Here is a 24,512-nt window from a genome sequence, read left to right on the forward strand (position 1 = left end):
CCTCCCCCATAGATGGACTAAAATATATCAGTAACATTCTTTAAGTTACAATTTATAGTGAAACAACAGTTGGCCCATTTGCTCAAAACAATTCAAATGCACGTCAATTTTTATCAGGAAAGGAGAGGGAAACAAGTCTTATGTAATTGAAGCATAGACTCCACCCTGTATCCCACCCAACATCTGTCAATGTTGGAGGGTTTCACAGACATTGTTGACAACATGGCTTGGTCCAACATTGAATTGGGGAAGTGGGGTGATGAGGGCAGAGGTTCAGAAAAAGACAGTCAAAGTCCTAAAACATTTTTCCATGATTGTAGAATACAAGTCAAACACTGTATTTACACCAGTCCAGACAGTACATTAACATGATTAAGGCCCAAACCAGGGGGTCACTCCCATTGTGGCCTGTACACCATCCGCGATATTAAAAACGAATGAAAAGGGTAGTTTTTCGTGGGTAAGCAGGATATGTGTGTATTGTGTTTAGGGTGTCAAAAACACGTCATAAACCTGTTTAGTGTGAAAACAGGCGCGTGTTACCTGTTTTAGGGGATCATTTAGGGTGCTTTTCAAAAGTTGATTATTGCAGATGGTGTACAGGCCACAATGGGAGTGACCCCCTGGGGCCCAAACAGTTTAGGAGCAAATTAATCATCACTGCCATCACCCTAAACCATAATCCTATCTCTTAATCCTCACCCTAACCTAAACTGTGGGTGGGTCACGGCTTCTGCTAAAAGGGGTTGTGGGACATGCCAGAAAAAGTTTTAAAAAAATATATATATCTCTGTGCATTAAAGTGCAGGATACCATCGTATTGGTCATGCAACCCCATTTACATTAAAATTGCACATTTTGGGTACCTTTGTCCCAGTCAATTTGTGGGAGCCGGTCAGCGGGACGACTTCGAAATTGTGCCCTGGAAATTTTGCATGTCAAGCGAGTATAACAGCATTTGCATTGTGCTGTGGGTCATGCCAATAATGAAATCTGGGTCACTGGAAAAAAAAAGTTTGGGAAACCTAGCCCTAACCTGTATCTTAACCCTATCCACTAACCCTATTTCCTTGAATGGTGGCTGTGATAATTACCTTTAGCTGACTGCAGGTAGTGGTATAGACTATAGACATATTGAAGATAGGTCCTTTTTTTGGGGGGGGGGGGGCTACAGTTAATTAATGCAAATGTATTACCCCCCTCCCATTCAAACATAGGTACATAGAAAGCACAGGGACTTAGCCTTACCTGGCTTGAAGGTAACCTGTCATTATTAGATGCTAGTACTTCATATCCCAGCTGTATGAAACCTTTTGGACATGACCCGCATGTGACCTGTCTGTAGCAGCATTGGTCCTGCTCATTCCTCATGAATATGCAAGTAACATAGGTATATACATAGAAAGCACAGGGACTAAGCCTTACCTGGCCTGAAGGTAACCTGTCATTATTAGATGCTAGTACTTCATATCCCAGCTGTATGAAACCTTTTGGACATGACCCGCATGTGACCTGTCTGTAGCAGCATTGGTCCTGCTCATTCCTCATGAATATGCAAGTAACATAGGTACATAGAAAGCACAGGGACTTAGCCTTACCTGGCCTGAAGGTAACCTGTCATTATTAGATGCTAGTACTTCATATCCCAGCTGTATGAAACCTTTTGGACATGACCCGCATGTGACCTGTCTGTAGCAGCATTGGTCCTTCTCATTCCTCATGAATATGCAAGTAACATAGGTACATAGAAAGCACAAGGACTTAGCCTTACCTGGCCTGAAGGTAACCTGTCATTATTAGATGCTAGTACTTCATATCCCAGCTGTATAAAACCTTTTAGACATGACCCACATGTGACCTGTCTGTAGCAGCATTGGTCCTGCTCATTCCTCATGAATATGCAAGTAACATAGGTATATACATAGAAAGCACAGGGACTAAGCCTTACCTGGCCTGAAGGTAACCTGTCATTATTAGATGCTAGTACTTCATATCCCAGCTGTATGAAACCTTTTGGACATGACCCACATGTGACCTGTCTGTAGCAGCATTGGTCCTGCTCATTCCTCATGAATATGCAAGTAACATAGGTATATACATAGAAAGCACAGGGACTAAGCCTTACCTGGCCTGAAGGTAACCTGTCATTATTAGATGCTAGTACTTCATATCCCAGCTGTATGAAACCTTTTGGACATGACCCACATGTGACCTGTCTGTAGCAGCATTGGTCCTTCTCATTCCTCATGAATATGCAAGTAACATAGGTACATAGAAAGCACAAGGACTTAGCCTTACCTGGCCTGAAGGTAACCTGTCATTATTAGATGCTAGTACTTCATATCCCAGCTGTATAAAACCTTTTAGACATGACCCACATGTGACCTGTCTGTAGCAGCATTGGTCCTGCTCATTCCTCATGAATATGCAAGTAACATAGGTATATACATAGAAAGCACAGGGACTAAGCCTTACCTGCCCTGATGGTAACCTGTCATTATTAGATGCTAGTACTTCATATCCCAGCTGTATAAAACCTTTTAGACATGACCCACATGTGACCTGTCTGTAGCAGCATTGGTCCTGCTCATTCCTCATGAATATGCAAGTAACATAGGTATATACATAGAAAGCACAGGGACTAAGCCTTACCTGGCCTGAAGGTAACCTGTCATTATTAGATGCTAGTACTTCATATCCCAGCTGTATGAAACCTTTTGGACATGACCCGCATGTGACCTGTCTGTAGCAGCATTGGTCCTGCTCATTCCTCATGAATATGCAAGTAACATAGGTATATACATAGAAAGCACAGGGACTAAGCCTTACCTGGCCTGAAGGTAACCTGTCATTATTAGATGCTAGTACTTCATATCCCAGGTGTATGAAACCTTTTGGACATGACCCACATGTGACCTGTCTGTAGCAGCATTGGTCCTGCTCATTCCTCATGAATATGCAAGTAACATAGGTATATACATAGAAAGCACAGGGACTAAGCCTTACCTGCCCTGATGGTAACCTGTCATTATTAGATGCTAGTACTTCATATCCCAGCTGTATAAAACCTTTTGGACATGACCCACATGTGACCTGTCTGTAGCAGCATTGGTCCTTCTCATTCCAATGAGCATTTAATGTCATACCTGTAAATTGGAAAACAACAAAGTAGGACATGAAGATTAGTAGAGATTTTTGTTTCTTAGTGCTTAACAAGCCCCACCACAGTGAACCAAACCTGCCTGGTTATCAAATTAATCAGTGACAAAGTTATTTCTGAATTTGACAAGTGCTAATTGATGCAATAACATTAAAACATCAATGATCACCTTAAAATTATTATTATGTTAAAATAGTAATCTTTTAAGACCATTGTCAACATTGTCTGTCTCACATGTCTTGTCCGGTCTTCGTCTCACCATGTCCTTAAGGGGATACTACACCCCTGGCCAATTTGGTGCCTATTTTTCCATATTTCTCAACATTTATAGCACATTTGATACAAGTAAGATATGTATATTCTAGGGGCAAGGAGTACAACTGCTGCACTGAAAATTCAGCAACTCAAGGCAAGTAGTTATTGATTTATTGATCAAATACTGGTTTTCCCTCATTTTTGACTGTAACTCCACAACTGTTGTCTGTGCTGAAATAAAATTTCTGGTGCAGTAGTTGTAGTCCTTGCCCCTATAATAAACATATCTTACTTGTCACCAATGCACTATAATTTTTGAGAAAAATGCAAAAATAGGCACAAAATTGGGCAGGGGTGTAGTACCCCCTTAATCGTGTTCGATTGTGACTTGTCCTAAGTGTATAACTTTTGCAGGGTGGCCAAAATTTTACGAGCTCTGTTTGGCCTCCCACCACATGACTTTCATGTATTTATTTATATTGTTGCTTTAGTGGTAAAATAAAAAAATAAAAAATAACCTTGTCACTGATCAGGCAGGCTTGATTTTGAAAAAAATATGACTTTAGCCTGAGTGGACTGGATTGGGTCGCATATTATAAACATTCACTCAAAACTCAGTAAAATCCCCATGGTTGACGTAGGATTGCTTTTATCAGATATTTAGAAACAAACAAAACATGGGTCATGGGGATAGGGGGGAAAAGTGCTGTTTCAGATGACAGGTTATTATTAATGGAACTCCCTTCATTCACTCAAACCAAAATTAATTCTAGTAAGTTGTATGCCAATTTAAAGGACAGACAACACATCAAGAATCACATAAAATGTTCTTTGTTTATGGGATTTCAGGCAGTGACTTAAAAACTATGATGCTATTGTTGTGTTTAATTTAAATCCCTCTTGTGTAGTATGCACGTAATCTACAACTGCAATCAATTAATCAAAGCTATAGCAGCAGTATAGCTCATCTCTCCTGGTTAATGGGACGGTCCACTTCAAGTCCAGAACTGTTACAAGGCAAAGACATGCACAAATGATACTTCCGAGGCATGGTCTCAAGTTGTGGCAGCAAAAAAGAGCAAGTCTGAGCAGGTTCAATGCGCCCATCCCTTTTCACTGATGTAACTTATGCAACACCTTAACAAGAACAGTCGTAACTCATATCAAAGACAATTCATTTCCACTCATATCTCTTTCAGTAATATGCTCTATTTTCGTTATTTTAACAACAAATTCATCACTTTTACGGAAGTATAGCTTTTGTGAGGGTGGGAGGTTCACTAAATGTTACCATCATAAAGCCATTTTGCGCGATAAAGTGAAGTAAAAATTGACCTCTTGTCAGTACATAATGGGTAATACGATAACTTAACTCCCCAAAAACTCACTTGAGTACTTCTTAAAAGCTTTTAGAACACATTAAACAGCTATTACGCGTAAAAAACATCGCTTTTGATCGTCGCATCTCCACGTATCTTGCGACACTAGTCACGATTTTGATCTATATCTACACCATAAATGCGATGTATTATCATCATCGTGATGTATAAATTGAGAGGTATTGTCTTTTTTCATTATGTAGACATTGAGGAAATACTTTTGATGGCTGTATACTTAAGACACCTCAAACATAAGTTTTAACACAATTTGTCTTTATTTAAAGGGGCATTTCGTGAGCCACAGCCTCATCCCCCCACTTTTCTCAAAAAAAGTTGAGATTTTTATATCACTGGAAACCATTGGCTACATAATGTTTATGTACAAAATATTTCTTGCAGATTAATTCGTTTAGCAAAGATATCGTGAAATTTGAATTTCGTTCTGGTGCACCAGAACGAAATTACAACGTATTGTCTATGGAGCAGTGTAATACACATAATCATGCATAACTGCATAACGCAATGTCGGAATCAACTGAAATTTTGGGAATATGCTTTTTTCGTGGATATGTACTGAAAAATGTCATAAATGACATAGAGGATGCTAGGATCACAACATACTCCTTTAAGGTGACAGACAGAAGAACAGTCTGTTTTTGAAAGTTTTTTCGCTATTTTCCAATAACAAAATGTTGAAATTAGAGTCTGATTGATTCATCGTATCAAGGAAGGGCTTTCTAATCTAAATGAAACAGGTTTGCGACAGATTAAGAGATTTAAAGAAGACAGAATGTAGGTTAAAAAGACTGTTTTCTGCAGATGGCCTGAAAACCTAAATGCAAAATGTGCCTTAAATTTGTTTTTTTAGAGTCCAAATAATATGGTAACACATTATGCCTAAAATCTCAAATACTTGTTGTCAAATCAGCACAGAGTAGGTTAGATATTAAAATGGAATGTTTTAGGAAAATTTTAGATTAATTCCTTCCTGTATACGTGCTTACCTCAACCGTTTGAGTACCAACGCACGGGCTTTACGTGCACAGTTTAGCTATGCGCGATCCTGGAACCTATGATTGATTGCAGATATCAGAATTGTGGTGTGGACGGTCCCCCTTCTCTTTTTGAATAGCTCTGACTCTTAACGTGCACAGGGTTCGACTGTTCCTGTACATGGGACCAACAACTTTATGCGACTTCCGAACCACGAGATGTCGCACATGCACTACCTATATCTGCACGTGCTAAGCAGTGTGGGGTAAAAAGAAATTGTAGGATTTCCATAGAATTTTCATAGAATATTTAGCAATTTCATAATGGAGAGGGTATCCTATCTTTATTCCAGGGATATTTTAAGCTTAAATTTAGCTTCAAGTTCAAAGAACCACACAATCATCCTCATGTTATGTGCTCACTCCAATTGAAAACAAACCAATCTCCTTCCAAGCAGTGGACCAGAGAAGATATCATACACTTCCCACAATGCATTTCTTCCATTTCAATTTTCTGTACTGATTTGCTATCTAGTGCAACATGGGTTGATAGTGATAAAATGTGACATGATCAAGGGGAATGAGTCACATGCCGGCCCTGGTCGAAAATGGGGTTTACACATGTTTCTAAAGAGGACATTTAGAGCTTTCAGAAACTGAAAAACTCATGTTGATACGACTTTTCTTTGTGAAGTTACGTCAATTTATCAATGGCTGAAAACAATATAAAAAAAAAGAATTTTAACACTTTCTTTGACAATATCTCAAAATCAATATAGCGACATCCGACTCATTTCCCTTGATCGTGTCACAAATGTACACCAATGAACAGAGCACATCCAGATCTTGCAAAATGTGTTTATAATTTCCCTCCAAACACCAACATTTCCTGGGAATGAGCTTCTCAAATTCCTCACTTTTTCGAGCCATGCTACCAACCCATGTTTAGCCAGTCTATTCTCAAAATGAAAACAATGGGACCCTGTACAAAGTAATGGGAGTGTCATTTGATAAAAAGAAGTGATGAATCCAATGACGTAGAAAAACATAGATCGCTGAGCTCGAACTGGTACGTTGCCGTCTCATTGACAATCACACACTGAATAAGCCATTATGAAATGAAGGGACCTAACAAAATCAGCATCAAATGCAACTAAAATGGGAACTGAATTTACTCTAGCATGTATGGATTAATAAAATAAAATAAATTACTTGTTTTAGCATATTCAACTTTACTGTGTACCATTTTTTTATCAAAATATTGCTGAATAATGAAGGCAAGCACGCTCCTAAATCTAGTTCATTCGCCCGTTGCCATGAGGGCTCTACAGGAACGGCGACTGAAGGAGAAATTTCGCAAAGTGGTAGAGTTGTTTAGCGTGGCAACACTGGTGATATACCAGATTCAGGCGTGCTTGCCTTTATAATTCAGCAATTTTTTGATAAAAACAATGGTACACTGGGAAATTTAATGCGTTTTAATACATGATTTGTTCAACTTTGTGTATTTATACAGCACCCAAACCGTGACCCAAACCGGCTTCACAGATTCGGCGAGCAGAGCACTCTATCCTTTCTACCTCATTGGATGAATCATGTTGCAAAGAATTCTGGGAAGGGTAAGATATCTTCTCTGGCAGTAGACCATACAGAAGTAATAAAACAGTGAAAATGCCATAATACTGTCAGCACCCAGTCTGTCAGAAATTATAGTTATATGCGAGATCGCCAAATTAATTAAGATCAGGTGTAGTGTCAGCAAATATAATTATTAATATCAAAAACTACTCAATTATTGACTTTGAACTTCCCAGCATATTAGAATGTGCAAAAAATTGGATTTGTCTTATAATTTTGAAGCTTCAATGTTCTGAAGGTGTATAATTGTGATGCAATCTGCTTCATGGGACCAAAAATGGCATTTTTGACAATTGAGCTACTATAATTTACAAACATTAGTGTGTACGCCAGAGCTTTGAGCAAACACTATATAGTTATTTGTAGCTGCGCCTAATAAAATGCGCACTGACGTCACTGCCACATCAGGATGGAAAATGCTGTAGTAATCAGTTTCCCAGTCTGTAACACATACTAGCGTCCGATAAAAAGTATGCATCGGACCTAAAATACATGATGGTGAAAACAAATCAATGATCTATTCCAGATGAAATCCACACTCCCCCTGTGGAAGATTTTGGAAATATCTTCCACAGGAGGAGTATGTTTTTCACATGTAATTGGTCAGGGTTAATCATTTTGAAGCCTATACTCCCCCTGTATTATGGCTTTACCTATATCTTCCACAACTGGTGTGAGTATTTCAAATGGAAGTTACCCAATTTGTCTATTCTAATCAAAACTCATACTCCCTTTGTGGACGACTTCAGCTAAATTTTCCACAGGGGTAGTGTGGATTTTAAATGAAAAAGCCCAATATCGCAATCACCCTGTCTGTCAGATATTATAGTTATGTGTGCTACGCCGATGATGCTTATAAGCAATTAACTCCAGTGTAATTTTGCTGCAAATTAATACCATAAAACAATGTTTAACTTTGACGCAAATAAAACAAATTGTGTATTATGGCCCTTGCAAAATCATATTAAGATCTAGCTGAATTGATAATCGATATTATATGCACCGAGTCTGTTGGAAATGGCTATTTTTGCATGCTCGTTAAGAATAACATATTTTACTTAATTAGTGCTTGGGTACTTTGGAAAGGAAAGGAAAAAGAAGACACATGTTTCAGAGCTGCCGCTCATTGTATATTCGATTTGTTTTTTGTTTTTAAAACAAAAGTATTGGTATAAATGTTTTAAAAAGCATTTATTGGAAGAATTGTGTGAATAATATTCTGTATAAGAATGTAGATTTTGAAAGTTTCAAGAATCTCAAGCTCATTTTGATGAGTTTGAATTGAAAAAAAGAGGGGAAATAAATTTGGTATTGGGATTTTAAAATCTTTGTATTAAAGCTCCAAGACATACTACAAAGTCATTTTCAGGGAAGTTTATTATGCTCTGAAAGTCAAACTAGACAATTTTCCATGCAAAAATGCTTGAAGTCATAATGATAGAAGTAAACAACAGTTCTCAAGACATGAAGTTGCACAATAATGAAAGGAAGGAGAGAAGTCAAGGAAAGAAGAAAAGGAAGTTGAAGGAACAAAGGTAAGAAACTAAGGAAGCAAAGAAAGGATAATGGAAAGGATGCAGGAAGAAAGGAAAGGAAAAGAAAGAAAACAAAAAACAGAAGAAAAGGACCCATTGCAATGTCTGAGTTTACCAGCTTCCAAAGGCTGAAACCAACAATGACCGGTTCACGTAGTGAGTGGAAAGAGAGTAAATAAAGGAATGAATGAGTGAAGGAATGAAATAAGAAGGAATGGAAGGCATGTACAAAACAAAAGAGCCTCAATACTTGGCATGTTTGTACTCAACTGGAAGTAATGTTCAGAAATAGGCCTATTACAAATATGTTAATGAAAAAAATCTTCCATATTGGCATCGGAGCACCAAAAATTGTCACAGCTCTATGAGCTAGCTTTCTATCAGATAAGAAATCTTACCCTTCCCAGAATCCTTTGCAACATGATATATCGCCTCATGTCTGCAAATGTCACTCCCTTAACTTGGTACAGATTCCCTTTGTTTTCATTCTGAGATTAGACTGCATGGTTAAACATGGGTCGATAGTGAATAAATATATATTGGTCGATAGTCAATAAATATACACTGTAAAGTGTGCTGAGGCTTGTGGATCAACATCTAGGCGTTTTGCCTGTGTGTAGCGCACTATAAATCACTGCATTTTTTTGCAACACATGGATGTGAACTATTCACCAAGGTACATTTCGTCACTATCGACCCGTATTGCATTAGATAGCATATAGACCTATTGTAAGTACAGGAAATTAGAATGGGAGAAATGCATTCTGGGAAGTGTAAGATATATTCTCTGGATAACCAATTATACTCAGGTGTAATGTCACTATATAATTAGGGTCATAATGACAATGGCAGTGACAAAAATGAAACAACACTCGCGAGCAACGAAGCGAAGCTCGCAAATAACATAATTGTTGGGTGGCTTGTGTACTGTTGCACACTATGTAGAATTAGTGGTGTGTGCTCCAATGCTTTATTATTATATGATGAGGCTATGCTGTTGATGAGGAAAATGATGGTTATGTGATTTGCACACAAAAGATAAACTTTTAAGACTCAATTTAAAAGGCTTAGTGATACCAGCGAAAGTGTAAAATGATTACAATTGAGTATAAATTGCCTAAAATTTAAATTGTTATTAGGTATTTTTGAAATGAAAAATTTGGCAAAAAACAAGGAAAACTGCAGTATTGACAAAGTTGAAGCACCATTCAAATACATGTAGCTAATTTCTAATTACAGATTCATGTAAAATGTCTTATTTTGACTTTAATACACAGCTTTCGACTTAACAACTAGCAGGCTATGTTAGCACATCTATGACACTAACGAAGATGCCAAAATCTGAATTTTCTGAAATGTACACATTTGTCTCAGAGAAATGGGGGGGGGGGGGGGGAAATATCATTCCCCCTTAAAACCAACCCCAAAAGAAAATCTTAATTAGGGGTTCATTCATAGGATTGAGGGCATGATCGCTGTTTATGCCCGAGGCGTGAGCTGAGGGCATAAATCAACGATCATGCCCGAAATCCTATGAATGAACCCCGTTCATACATACCCAACATTCTGAACATTGTTAGCAATCCAAAACAAATGAAAATAATAAGGTTTACAAGTTTAAATAACATTTTCATACAGTTTTCTTTCAAAAATTGGGAGAAAATGAGTCCCAACGGCCGGGAGTCAACGCGTTCATCTCTTGCGCTCCGCGTGTGATGGGCGCGGTGACATGCGCGTGTACGCAACACTAGCATGTACATGCGCGTGTACGCAACACTAGCAAATCGTGATTCGCGTTAATTAGGTTCCAACGCTGCGTGACGCAGCTTGTTTATGCCCTGCGTACTGGTCATAAACGGTATTTATGACCAGCAAAAAAGGACGCAAATCCAATCAGAAACGTTGTTATATCGTGAGTATGTATGAACCTGTTTTAACCACTCCTTAAAACCAACTCCCCCCCCCCCAATATTTTAAAATTGAAAATTTGGTCCGGTAAACACAAAATTTCGCCTTTAATTTTTGGGGAAATAGCATAAAATTGAAAATTGGCCTAGCAAACACAAAATTTCACCTAACTTTGGGCTAAAATAAGTGTACAATTGAAAACAATTTGTGTGCAATTATCACAGTAACACACAGCCAAAATGATGCCCACCACCAATATTTGTCTTTGCCCCCCCCCAACAACTGACTCTGATATGCCAAATACTTGGCCCCCAAAAGGATTTTTACAAAGACCACACTGATTCTGATAGGAATCATAATGAAAAAATTTTCACTAATTTTAAGCATTCATCACATAATCCTTCCAATATATTCTAACATATTTTTTAGCAATATTTTGTAAACAAAATGGGGGGAAACAAACAAAATTAGGTTGGCTAATTTCTATGCAAGCTTTGAGACATATACGAGTACTATTTTTTTGCTTTAAACTACATTAAAAACAAAATAACTATTGTTGCTTTTACACCAATGTTAATAATAGTAACTGTAGCCAATATTATCCATATTTTAATCATGGACCCTTGTAGTCAATGTTGCATTACCGGATTCTAATTAAGCCGCCGCCCGCAACGCAATTGCTGACAAGAAAAACGTGACAGAGGCGGCAGAGCAAAGTTTTACGACACCATAAAAAGAATCCACATGCACTTTAACAGTATGATTGAAAAAATAAAATATATCATAATGACGGAGGAGTTAAGGTGGGGTTGACATAGGTTGTCTAAAAAATAAATTAAGGTAGCTCCTGATGTTGCTTGTGTAATATCAGGCATGCTTTACCAGGACGGCGATTTTGTTTTTTTCATTTGTAAAAATTTATTCGATTTAAATCAGATTTAAAAAAATTGATTAAAATTTTTTTTAGTCCAAGAACTGCTATACCCCATGATAAAGTTAAAAGAGACCAGTGGAATGCTAAACATATGTGCAATCCTATCAGGTTTTTACATATGTAAATTTCAAAGAAAGAACTTGGTAAAATCATGAGAAAAAACTGTTGAATTCTGCACCTGGACCTTGAAGATGAATAGTACCGTATTGGTCCGAGTATAGTCCCACCCGTTTTTTATGTGAAAATTTTCCACAATTGGGGGGTGGGATTATACTCGAATTTCAAAAAAATTTTCAAGATATTTTGTATTTTTAATATGAAAATTGATAATTTTTTTTCATGTCATACTCTATTAATGATTTCAAAATGCATTCAAATTCAATGCATTTTGAAATCATTAGAGTATGACATGAATACAAATTATCAATTTTCATATTAAAATACAAAATATCTTGAATTTTTTTTTTTTTTACAATTTCTGAAATTTTTGAAAAATGGGGGTGGGATTATACTTCGAACGTGGGACTATACTCGGACGAATACGGTAATAGAAAACATTTAAAGACATTAGAAAGACATTAAGGAATGAAGTAAAACAGTCAATTTAAGAAAGAAATTAACTTCAATAGATCAAAAATGGTAAAAAAATTCATTTTGTCATGCCAACCCTGTGCTTTACTGACTATTTTCAAAGTCTGTATCAGTACAGTACATGAACTGTTGTGACTGAGTCAAAGGGGTACACAACCTTAAAGCCATTTATGTATAAAATTAAAAAAAAAATTGAAAAATAATGACACCACCCCTTAATACTAACTTAGTGTTGTTTGTGCACCATTACTGCACTTACACATAGCATACTTTTTAAACTAGATATTGCAGCATATTTTGGAAGGTGTTAGGGAGACAGAAGCCAACACATTCACCATTTTGGTAGCAGCTTGGTAAAAAGTGCTATATCGGCAAATTAATGGCCCATGACGTTTGAGTATGCCTGTAGCAAAGAGCTACTTATTGCCCTAAACAATGGGAATTGAACCAAAAAAAACCCCAACACACACACACAAAAACCCACCATGCAATCCAAGTCAGAATATTTCACAACTCTTAAAAATCAACAAATGTTCTTACATTGGGCTATTCCATTTAAAATCCACACGACCCCTGTGGAAGATTTAGCTAAAGTCGTCCACAGAGGGAGTATGAGTTTTGATTAGAATAGACAAATTGGGTAACTTCCATTTGAAATACTCACTCCATTTGTGGAAGATATAGGTAAAGCCAGGGGCTTCATAATGATTAACTCTGACCAATTACATTAGAAAAACATACTCCCCCTATGGAACATATTTCCAAAATCTTCCACAGCGTAGTGTGGATTTCAACAGGAATGACCCATTGTGAACATTTTATGCAGCAACCTTTCTATGAACATTTTATGCAGCAACCTTTCTATTTTAAAAATCTTAACTCTAACACTCTGAGTGGTTGTTGGGCCTGAAAACATTTGGGGAAAAATACCATCTTTAAAAAAAACCTCAGCATTTTGGCCCAAATTTGACCCAACAGATAGATTTGTCAAGTCTTTATCATTCTAAATTATGTATACTTTATATACTTTAGATCAACAATTTAGCAGTTATGAGACCCAAAAGATTCCAGAATACCAGGGTGACGTCTTCCCCAATATAGGGGGGTGTATGGGTTTCAACTGGAATAGCCCAATAAAGTATTATACTTTACTTCAAATCTTATTTCACATTAATTGACAACTTTTGTCTTCACAATTTGCATGGTTGATTTGCACACATGTATACTTATTCACACAATGCCATAATATGAATTTTGTTCAATTATAATGTCAAAATCAGATTTTAAGGGTGTTCTGGTCCAGAGAATCACTGACTAGATGTTTAATTTCTCTTGCAATGGACTACATCCAAATGGTATATTCCCTTTGTTTCCACATTGACAATACAACATAATGGAGGTCTGGTAGTTGTTAGTCCAATTGTCCAAAGTGTTAACACAACAGATGTAGAGTACACCAGAATCCCATCAAATGCTTATCATTCAAATCTCACATTCTGTCACTTATTGTTTGGAAACAATCTGCGATCAGTCACTGGTTGTGAAAATGAATCGCAGCGAGTTTTAATTGCTATAATATCATTGTTTGATGATACTTTGATCAAATCTGTTGGTTTGGCCATACAGACTATATCACATCTTTACAACAACTCTTTGTGGCATATCTTAGGCATCAGGAATCTATACTAGACATGTGTCTATTCATTTCTCACTTAAGGTGGTACTACACCCCTGTAAATTTTTACCTATTTTTGCATTTTTCTCAAAAATTATAGCGCGTTAGTGACAAGTAAGATATGTATATTATAGGGGCAAGGACTACAACTACTGCACTGGAAATTCAGCAACTAAAGGCAAGTAGTTATTGATTTATTGATCAAATATTGGTTTTCCCTCATTTTTGACTGTAACTCCACAACTGTTGTCTGTACTGAAATAAAATTTCCAGTGCAGTAGTTGTAGTCATTGCCCCTATAATATACATATCTTACTTGTCACCAATACGCTATAATATTTGAGAAAAATGCAAAAATAGGCACAAAATTTGCCATGGGTATAGTACCACCTTAACGCCTAAAAATTGTTTGATTTGTGTAACCAGACCTACTCTAAAATTAGGTCCGACCCTGGACTTTTTATTTTTGTTTGCACACACAAAAAAAGTCAATAGATAAAAAAAAATCAATAAAAAAATGAAGAAAAAAGTTCCCAAGGCCTTTATCAAACACAATTTACAGCTTTAAAATGTCTCATTTATAACACACAAAGTTCATTATGAGAAAAAGTTTTTAACACAATTCACTGACCATCCAGGATTTGAACCTTGGAACTTTGACTCACCAGACCAAACTCAGGGGCGGATCCAGGAATTTTCAATAGAGGGGGCGCCGAGCTACCGCCACTGCCGCGGCGACTTGGCGCCCACACAAATTCAGGCGCCACTCTGCAGAAATACACAAAGTCAGGGGCCACTCTGCGAAAATTAGAGGGGGTGCGCCCCCCTCTAAATCCGCCCCTGAAACTGGTGCTCTTCCAATTGAGCTAACGAGTTCAATTTGTACATAATACAGATGTCAATAATAGTTAAAGCAATGATTTCTTTTATCATTTTTTCTAATTAACATTTAGTTTAACACCTTCTTTACTTTTTATTTTTTCTTCCTTTGTTACATTGACCCTGAACTGGAATGAATCATGCGTTTCTGATGAAAGCTCAAGTGTCAAAACAACGCCAATGTAGAAAAACAATAATTGCAACATCTGTTATTGTCCAACACATTATCTCCCTTTTAAACTCATGCAAGGTTGCCAAATATTTTCAACCTAAACTGTCGAAAAGTCACCCAATTTCCTTTTTACCATTGGTTTCTATCGGTCAGAAATTGACCAAAACTGCAGAGGCCAGTGTCAAAAAGTTATTTTATTGTAACCATTGGTTTCTATTGGCCAGAAATTGACCAATACCGCCTATTGGTCACAAATTGACCAATACCGCAGAGGCCAGTGTCAAAAAGTCGCATTATTTTATTGCAACCATTGGTTTCTATTGGTCAGAAATTGACCAAAACTGCAGAGGCCCGTGTCAAAAAGTTGCGTTATTTTATTGTAACCATCGGTTTCTGTTGGTTAGAAATTGACCAAAACTGCAGAGGCCAGTGTCAAAAAGTCGCGTTATTTTATTGCAACCATCGGTTTCTGTTGGTTAGAAATTGACCAAAACTGCAGAGGCCAGTGTCAAAAAGTCACGTTATTTTATTGTAACCATCGGTTTCTGTTGGTTAAAAATTGACCAAAACTGCATAGGACAGTGTCAAAAAGTCGTGTTATTTTATTGTAACCATTGGTTAGAAATTGACCAAAACTGCAGAGGCCAGTGTCAAAAAGTCACATTATTTTATTGTAACCATCAGTTTTTGTTGTTTAGAAATTGACCAAAACTGCAGAGGCCTGTGTCAAAAAGTTGTGTTATTCTATCATAACCATTGGTTTCTATGGGACAAAAAATTGTCAAAGTTTCAGAAAAAATCATCAAAATTCACCCAATTGGGCTACCAAATCGTAGGTTTGGCAACACTGGATGGACATATATATCACATAATGTTACTACTTACAAAACCACACACAACCATAAGCCATATTAAACATATTTCATTGGGTTTCATGAATGTACCTATTTGCAATGTGTAATCAGGCAAGCTAGTGGATGAATTCTCCTCGCCAGCCAGTGACTCGATTCTAGCCGGGAAAGTGACTGGGTAGCAGACGCTTGGTTTGACCACTTCCCTGGCCGTGCTTTTCAGGTGTAATCAGCCATGAGCGAGCCTGGCATCATAGCTGGTTATTGCCTGTTGTGTTTTGTGGTGACAATTGGAAACAGTTACAGATTGGGCTGTTCCAATTGAAATCTATTCCCCTAAGGGGATTGTGAATGGGTGGCTCCATTTGAAATTCACACTCCCTGTGTAGGAAATTTATGTCATGTCTTCCATAGGAGGGTGTATGGATTTCAACTGGCATAGCCCAATGGTTTTGATGCCACAATTCTTGTTCGATGTTTGGTCGTTCATTAAGGGTGTACTGATGCACAGTGGAAATGGATAGACATTAATATCAAGGAGCAAATTACTAATTTAAAATAACAAATGTTAAGATCAAGCATTTATAGGTGACATGCAAATCAGTAAATCCTGCTATTAAATATCAAAAAAAAAAAAAAAGGGAAGACTCAGAGCTTGCAAAGATTTTAAAATTCAATGTGGAATTCTGCAGGTTCTCCCCCTTTCGCTCAACCAAACTCAGTCAAAATAAGTTGGAGATGCTTGAAACTTTCAAAACTAATTCTCCAAGAAAAATTTCTCTTCTTTTTCTTTCCTTCCCCCTCTCCAAAAAGCACCAGGGTTGTTGGGGTTAAAGGGTTCTTGCATTACAAATCTCGGCATGTATGCATTGATTTGCAGTACATGTACCATTTTAAACTTTCTAATGTTTCTGCACTTGGCCATCGTGAGCGAGGTATTCATGCCTAAAATGAAATAAATTGAACAAAACAAAATCTGTCAAATTTGATTCACTGCAAATCTTACACTAATGGATCCATTAACTAATTTTCATCCCATTTTCCAATTGTTCCAATAAAAGTATTTCACTATAAACTTGCTTACTTCACTTCAAAGGAATCAACATAAGTCTTAAAAAAATCCATGTAAAAGTTTAAAAAAACACATGTTACGCTAACAAGTTCACACACACATTAGTAATTTCCGAGCCATAAAAGATAAATTAACACCATGATTTATCTTATTTTGTTGTGTCGTCAAGACAACGCAAGCTTTTGAACTGTAATATCGGCGATACTTGGGGACGATTCCCAAGCGCAAATTGATCGGCGTGTAATCGCCATTTAATGATGGTTGTAACGGTTTAACCTGACATGTTAACAAACATGCCCTCTATTATGAACCATTTCACGCCTTCTCAAACAGCGACAAGATTGCAACAAGTTCACAAAAAGAACCAGCAACAATTCAGCCTCGGGGTATTTGATATTGGGCTGTATACAATACACATAGCGAGTCTGTAAACCTTTTCCTTTCTTGCTGGTAGTATTTTGGGCTATTCCAGTTGAAAACCATACACCCCCTGTGGAAGACACCACATTAATCTTCCGACACAGGGGGTGTAGATTTCAAATGGGATATACACGAAAGGATGACTCTGTTTGAAATCTGCACCCCCTGTGTGGCAGATTAAAGTCATGCCTTCCACAGGGGGTGTAGGGATTTCAACTGGAATAGCCCATTCATAACGTGTCAGAGAGAATGTGTTAAATATCTCATCAGCGCCAGTGAATTAGTACATGGTGAATTAGCTCTGAAAGCATGAGTTGGTTGACTCCCAACAATATGCCCTCTGGGCTCGGCCCCGGCGGACGGACGACAAATTGCTAAAACATACAAACCTGACGGGTATTTTTAAGACTGCTATTGTCTGTTTTGTGCGAATTTGTGGTGAAAAGTTCAGACGGTAAACTTAGAAAAAACAAGCTTTAACTTGCTATACTAGGTAATACATACTCTGGTCTCTAGCCAAATGTATTTGAGGGCGTCAAACTATTAATGGAGTGGTGGGTGTTAAAACTGAGTGCACAAAACAATAAAATGGAATAGTGCATTTTGACATTTTCACTATTTGTGATACAATCCCATTCCAATCAGACCAACGTTATCAAAAATGAAATTTAGATATGATGTGGTATATCAAAAAGAGACACTTTTGGGCAGGTTATCAATTTTGAGTGTTTTACATATCTTATAGAGATATTTTGCTCCACAACACCATTTTCCCCAATCAAATCGTACATTTCTAAGCAAGGATATTGAGTTTGTAAGTTATGGTATTATAAAATTGGAAATTGAGATATTGGCCTTTAAAAATATTATTGACAATGTTGAGAGTAGGAATTACCTTGAAAAATGTCTCAAAAAATACAAAATGCCAGTTATATATTCTGGTCTGAAACTATCAGACAATATTCTAAACATTATTGACATCACAAATTTGCAACAAACCCAAATTGTGAAATAATCACCCTTGGGCATATTATTTGCTATTTCTCCATTTACGATCCTGCCCAAAAGTGTCTCCTATCGATATACCACGTCATATATAGCGAAATTGAGAAAATAAAGAGGAAATGGACATATAAAAGTTCATAAGCATCCAAGTATATTGCCAGAGGCTTTGAAATATAAACGTTAGAAAGCTTAGGTACTGAAAACGTTATTGATGGTACAAGATCACTATTGAAAATTTGCACTTTGGTCCGATTGGATCAGATCCAGCAACAATCTGATGAAGTCCCACGGATGTGGTGATGAAAAGCAAGTTATTATTTTGTTGAGAAAACTGTAATAAAATTCACTTGACCATTATTACACTTTCAGACAATTCTTGTGAGTGATTCTGACCTTGTTTTCATCAGCAGATAGAATCAAAGCAAGCACGCGACACTCCGGAGGACAGAAAATGTGACTCTCGTGCTGGTCTCCTGCACAACCGGTTAATTATGTGGTCCTGGCGGTTATGAACGACGAGTGTCAGGACCACATAATTAGCTGGTTGTGTGGGAGACTAGCACGAGAGTCACATTTTCTGTCCTCACATCGGTATAGGCCGTTTGCACGTTAATTGTACGGAGTGTCTTATCTCATAAGATCTTTGATCAAAGTCTTACATTGCTTTGTCTGTAGATAGCACCTAACAATGCTATACATTCGCAACTGGGGCAAACATTGACATCAACCACATGGGGCAAATGATTTAAAAAACATTGCTTTCTTCAGAAGACTAAGTTTGATTTCAAAATTGCTATCTTCAAAAGATCAAGTTTGATTTCAAAATTGCTATCTGCAGAAGACGAAGTTTGTTTTCAACATTGCTATCTTCAGAAGATTGAAGGCCAATTCAGTGATTTGTTCATCAAGATGATTGTAAAAATCATCAAAATTCAGATTTTGGTACCTTTGTCATTGTCATAGATGTGCTAACATAGTCTGCTAGTAGTACAGCCGAAAGCCACGTATGAAAGACAAAATAAGACATTTTGCATAAATCTGTAATTGTAATGTACATTACATAAATTAGCTACATGTATTTCAATGGGGCTTCAACTTTGTCAATAATCATGCGGTTTCCTTGTTTTTTGCCAAAATTTTACTTTTTAGTAATACCTATCGACAATTTTAACAACTTATTCTTTGGTTTTAAGGGATTTATACCCAATTTTAATTTTGTTGTACTTTCACTGGGATCACTGAATGGGACTTCCAGTTTGATTTCCACATTGCTATCTTCAGTAGACAGCATCTTTAGAAGACATTTGGAAAATTTATAGGTTAAAAAGTAAAGCCATTATGTGTGTGTGTGAATCCCTACAATATTAATATGATTCACAATTCAAATGTGGTCAAACTTCAAACAGTTTTATCACATAATGAATTCACAACAACTTATTGGAATCAAGTAAAGCTACATCTTTGATGTACTTTCATCAATATTGCATCAATATTGGAAATGAAGTGGTTGCAATCACCAGGCATATCAAAGTTATGATATCAGTAAAGCAATTTAATACCAAATTTAGTCAAGCTAGACATTTCTCAGTTTTCCCCTCATACACACACGGCGGCATCCATCTCCTGTATTTCTAATTATCAAATGGGCGTTTAGTCTTCAACGATGCGATTCACAGTCTCATTGTTCATCTCTAATTGCTGGCTATTATTTTAATAAGATATCATAATGGTGTTTGTTTGTCAAGTGCAAGCGCTAGAAAAACAAAACCAATGGATCATTAGATGGAGTCTGGCGTCATGTGACGGCAAGAAGGTTGTATGTACTTTGTTTTTATAACACACTAACGCTCTTCTTGCATTTAAATGATGGAATGAAATGTGTTTTAAAATAGCCTATTGTTTCCTGGTAAAATAAAACAATGACTAGTCAGTCACAACTTAATTTGAACAAAATGAAGTAAATAGTCCTCTATAAATAGATGTGATTATCGTTAATGCTCTGCGTGCTAACTATGCGCTTCAATGGAAAAAGTTCAAGTTTTGAAATATTTTCTCAAAATATCAAAAGCTATCTTAAGAACTACTGAATCGATACTAGGCTTGTTTGTACTCATTTTAATGCATTTTTCATGGTGCTTTCAAATATGGTCATGAAAATTTACATTTCTGAAATTTTTGAATTTCTAAAATTTTTTTTTTGAAACTTGTCGTCTGCAGTCGACATCCGCGTGAAGAGAGTTAATGATATGAATATGGAATATGAAAGTAATATGCTTTGTACTTCACATAGGGTGGTGAATTATTGTAACTCTTTCAGGATCTACTACATATGCAAACTATTATGTGCATAATTAGAGCTGAAAGACACACTTTTGGAAATTGGGAGTTTTATCACCATAAAGTTACCCCACTGTACAAGTACATTTAATCATAGACCCTAGTAATCATAGACCCTAGTAATTTCTAGGGTCTATGACTTAATGCTGAAATCTGCTGGTTGTGAAGTTAATAGCTTTTACAACACCATTTGATTTATTTCAATGTAATTTTTGGCTCTATCTGTGGTGCCTTTGGCCTGATTTGATCAGATTGTGAGTGTGTCACATGTTATCTTCATAATTTTAAGGTAACAGCTTTTGAGCATTTTTTAAATGTGTTTGTTTAATTTAATGCTGAAATAATATTGGAATGGAATATTGCATAGAAGTTAAGAAGTTCTTCAGCCAAGGCTGACAATTGATCTCAAGGACTACAAATCTGACTTCATTTTAAAGCCCCCATTAGAAATATATTGTTATATTGAATAACCAATAGATATCACAACAGTGTACATAGTATCTCATGATGAAAAAAAAAATCTGCGATGTTATAAGGGTTGCCGATTACGAGCTGATCAAAGTATAACTCTATGTTAGGAAACTCAAAATCAAAACTTTGAATGAAAGCAAAGTAGTTCAAAATCAACTAAGCACTAAAAATGACCAATTTAACAGCAAATCAAAAGTACAAGATGAAACCAGATAAAAGGGACTTTCCAGCAGCTGGATAAATCAATCAAAAATACTCATCATTAAAGTTTTATCACACTTACAGAAAACAAAGATGCTTAACTTGAAATGACTTTAATTAAAACCTCAATATACCTAACCTAATTAGAACACACTACTTGCACAATTAACAAGAGTTCCATGTGCCGTACTCGGCACAAAATAGCTGTAACTTACGACAACTGGACATTATTGGAAGTGTTAAGTAGTGTTTGCACTGATGACAATGGGTATCAATTTAGATGCTAATAGGTCAAACCAGATCCATCTTAATTTCAATACATGGGTGACCTTACATGTCAGATTTCATTGTCAACTTGTAAACCTCATCAATCATGATCACTTTTTGAACACGGACAATCTGGACAACTCTTTGTAATACTGACACGAAAAAATGACAATTTTGTTGGGTATTGTTTGGTGACCTATTTAAATGACCTTGGAGAAGCTACACTTATTTCTGTGTGAAAGTTCTTTATTGTATTTCATATCAACAGTGTTAAATAATTTGTTTGACTACAGCACCGTAAAATGGAAAAGAAAGTTCTTGTTAAAATGGTTCCGGTTGGTTTCCGTTATCGGCTGAGTCTTCTTCATCAGATAAAATAAGGGCAAGATGGAGGTACAACGCACCCCTCAAATCGACAATAAGGTCCACTTTTCCAATTCAATTTCAAAAAGTACTAAGTGTTAGCACAAACCTGTCATTGATTGAGGTATGTAACATTAAATTTGGAGTTGTTTAGAAGAATTTTGAACTATATATTTCATTGACAATCCTGATGAACTTATTTGTGTAATACGCGGATTTAGGGTTTCTCTACCGGAAGTCAATTTGTGCCGAAATTCCTTCCCACAATGCAATAAGCGTTTTGCATAACAATAGATACAGTTCGGAGGTTAATCAATATTCTTTGTTATGCAATACGCATATTGCATTGTGGGAAGGAATTTCGCACAAATTGACTTCCGTAGAGAAACCCTAAATCAGCGATTCAAATGATCTTTTAAAAGAAATAAAACTTTACCAATTCCAAATTACTAGATACATTTGTGTGACAAAGGTTGTTAACGTTAGGTATACTTTTAAACTGTTTTAAATCCCCTATTAAGTTCAAGTGTAAAGGAGGCGTTAAGGTCACATACGCCTTAGAATACTGATTAATTCATAAATGAGTTCATAAGCAACAGATGCGGTACTTTAATACATAGCACACAGCCAAGCTATACAAAGCTAGAATTCCTAACTACTATAGCATCCGTAATTTATACCGAAACTCAAAAAGTCCTGAACCAATTAATACCAGGCATGTTTGCACTTACTCAAAAGCTATTCAAATCTTTAATGTATATATTATATATGGTCATCAAATGTAAAATTGCGGTGTTTCAAGCACAATTTTACAAAATATTTCAACCCAAACCTACATTGTAATGATATATGAGTGGGGAAGGATATTCTTAATAAAAACTCTATACAGGGTGTCTCAAATAGGTTATTCCACTTGAAATCCATACACCTATGGTTCTATGCAAGTCTTAATCTTCCATACAGGGAGTTGTGAATTTCACAGGTGGTTACCTGAATGGGTGATTCCATTTGTAAACTACACCCCCTGGGTGGGAAGTTAAGGTCATGTCTCCCTTAGGCAGAGATGCCACTCAGTTTCACTAAAAAACCCTGAAACTGGCGAGTAAAACCTGAAAAAGCATGTGAATGCAGACCAGAAAGCTCCAAAACAGGCTGAAAATATATTAAAAAAAGTTTGAATTTGAACTCACAAAAACGTGAATTCAGGCTAAAACCGGAAAAGTGGGATCTCTGCTTGGGGCTTGAATAGCCCTGGAACAATAAGCTCCAGTACATTGCAATGCTATCTTTTAAATACATCTCACTATTAATCTAACACTGCAGCTCAATATTTGATATTAACTGTCGTACTGCACGTTAGTAACCATTGATTACTGCTCCAAGCCTGGGCTTATATACCCATTCCGATTTTGATATGTCATAGGCTTTGTGTTGTGATCATTTCAATCAGTGGTTCGTAGCAAAGAAAGCATGAGCCAGTTGACCTAGCAACGGTCATTTTCTAACGTGCACTACGACAGCAAGATGCATCTTGCATGGTGCAAAGAATAAACTATTTTGTTATCTTATCCAATGATAGTCAAGTAAAACTTAACAATACACTTTAACACTGGGTGGAACTAATGATTTTGGGACACCCTGGACAAGATGGATTAGTCTTCATGTTGGTGTGAAACCCAACAATGCATGAACTCGGTAAAACCACAGCTACGAGTGATGGAACTCTGCAGTTAGACCGGCAGCTTGGTCTCCTCACCCGCCTAGTTGCGTCAATGTCATCAATTTGGCAAAAAAACCCACCAAACTGATCATAGAGTTGTTGCATGACATTGGCACCATCACTTGATACAGGTACAACTTTGAAGAGAAACGTCGCGTGATGTATTGTTACATGGTATAAACACCTTAAGGTAAGTCGGTTAAGAGGCAGCCACAGAAGACATCTTATCCTTCCCAGAATCCTTTGCAACATGATACATCACCTCATTACAGTAAATGACACTCCCGTTGCTTTGTACAGGTTCTATTCATTTTGAGAATAGACTGGTTAATATAGGTGGAATAAACATATTTTGCAAGATCTGGATTTGCTGTTCATTGAGGTACATTTTGTCACTATCAACCCATAAGGAAATCAGTACCAGGAAATTAAAATGGGAGCAATGCATTATGGGAAGTGTAAAATATCTTCCCTGAGAGGCAGTAAGTGAGTGATCCAACTGCACATCTTGATCTTGTGTAAATGTTTTCATGACTTTGCCACCTAGGCATGACTTTGTAAAGTGCAGCAGCAGTAGCGGCACAGGTGCTGGATGAGAGTAAGATCTGTGCCACAATCTTGTGTTACTATTATCAGGTTGGAAGAAAACACAGAGCAACACCATCATATGTGCATGTAAAACAGAGT

General features: G+C 36.8%; 1 protein-coding gene across 1 annotated transcript in view; it reads right to left on the reverse strand.

Moving 5' to 3' along the window:
- Window positions 1-2,244: 2,244 nt before the first annotated feature.
- Window positions 2,245-24,512, reverse strand: part of LOC140163871 (uncharacterized) — a 224,768-nt gene continuing 202,500 nt past the window's right edge. The window contains exon 33 of the mRNA XM_072187185.1: window positions 2,245-3,146. Within this exon, the coding sequence (XP_072043286.1) occupies window positions 2,245-3,146 (902 nt within the window). The remainder of the gene's footprint in view (window positions 3,147-24,512) is intronic.

The sequence above is a fragment of the Amphiura filiformis genome, chromosome 11 (assembly GCF_039555335.1).
Source record: "Amphiura filiformis chromosome 11, Afil_fr2py, whole genome shotgun sequence".
In the NCBI taxonomy this organism is placed as follows: Eukaryota; Metazoa; Echinodermata; class Ophiuroidea; order Amphilepidida; family Amphiuridae; genus Amphiura; species Amphiura filiformis.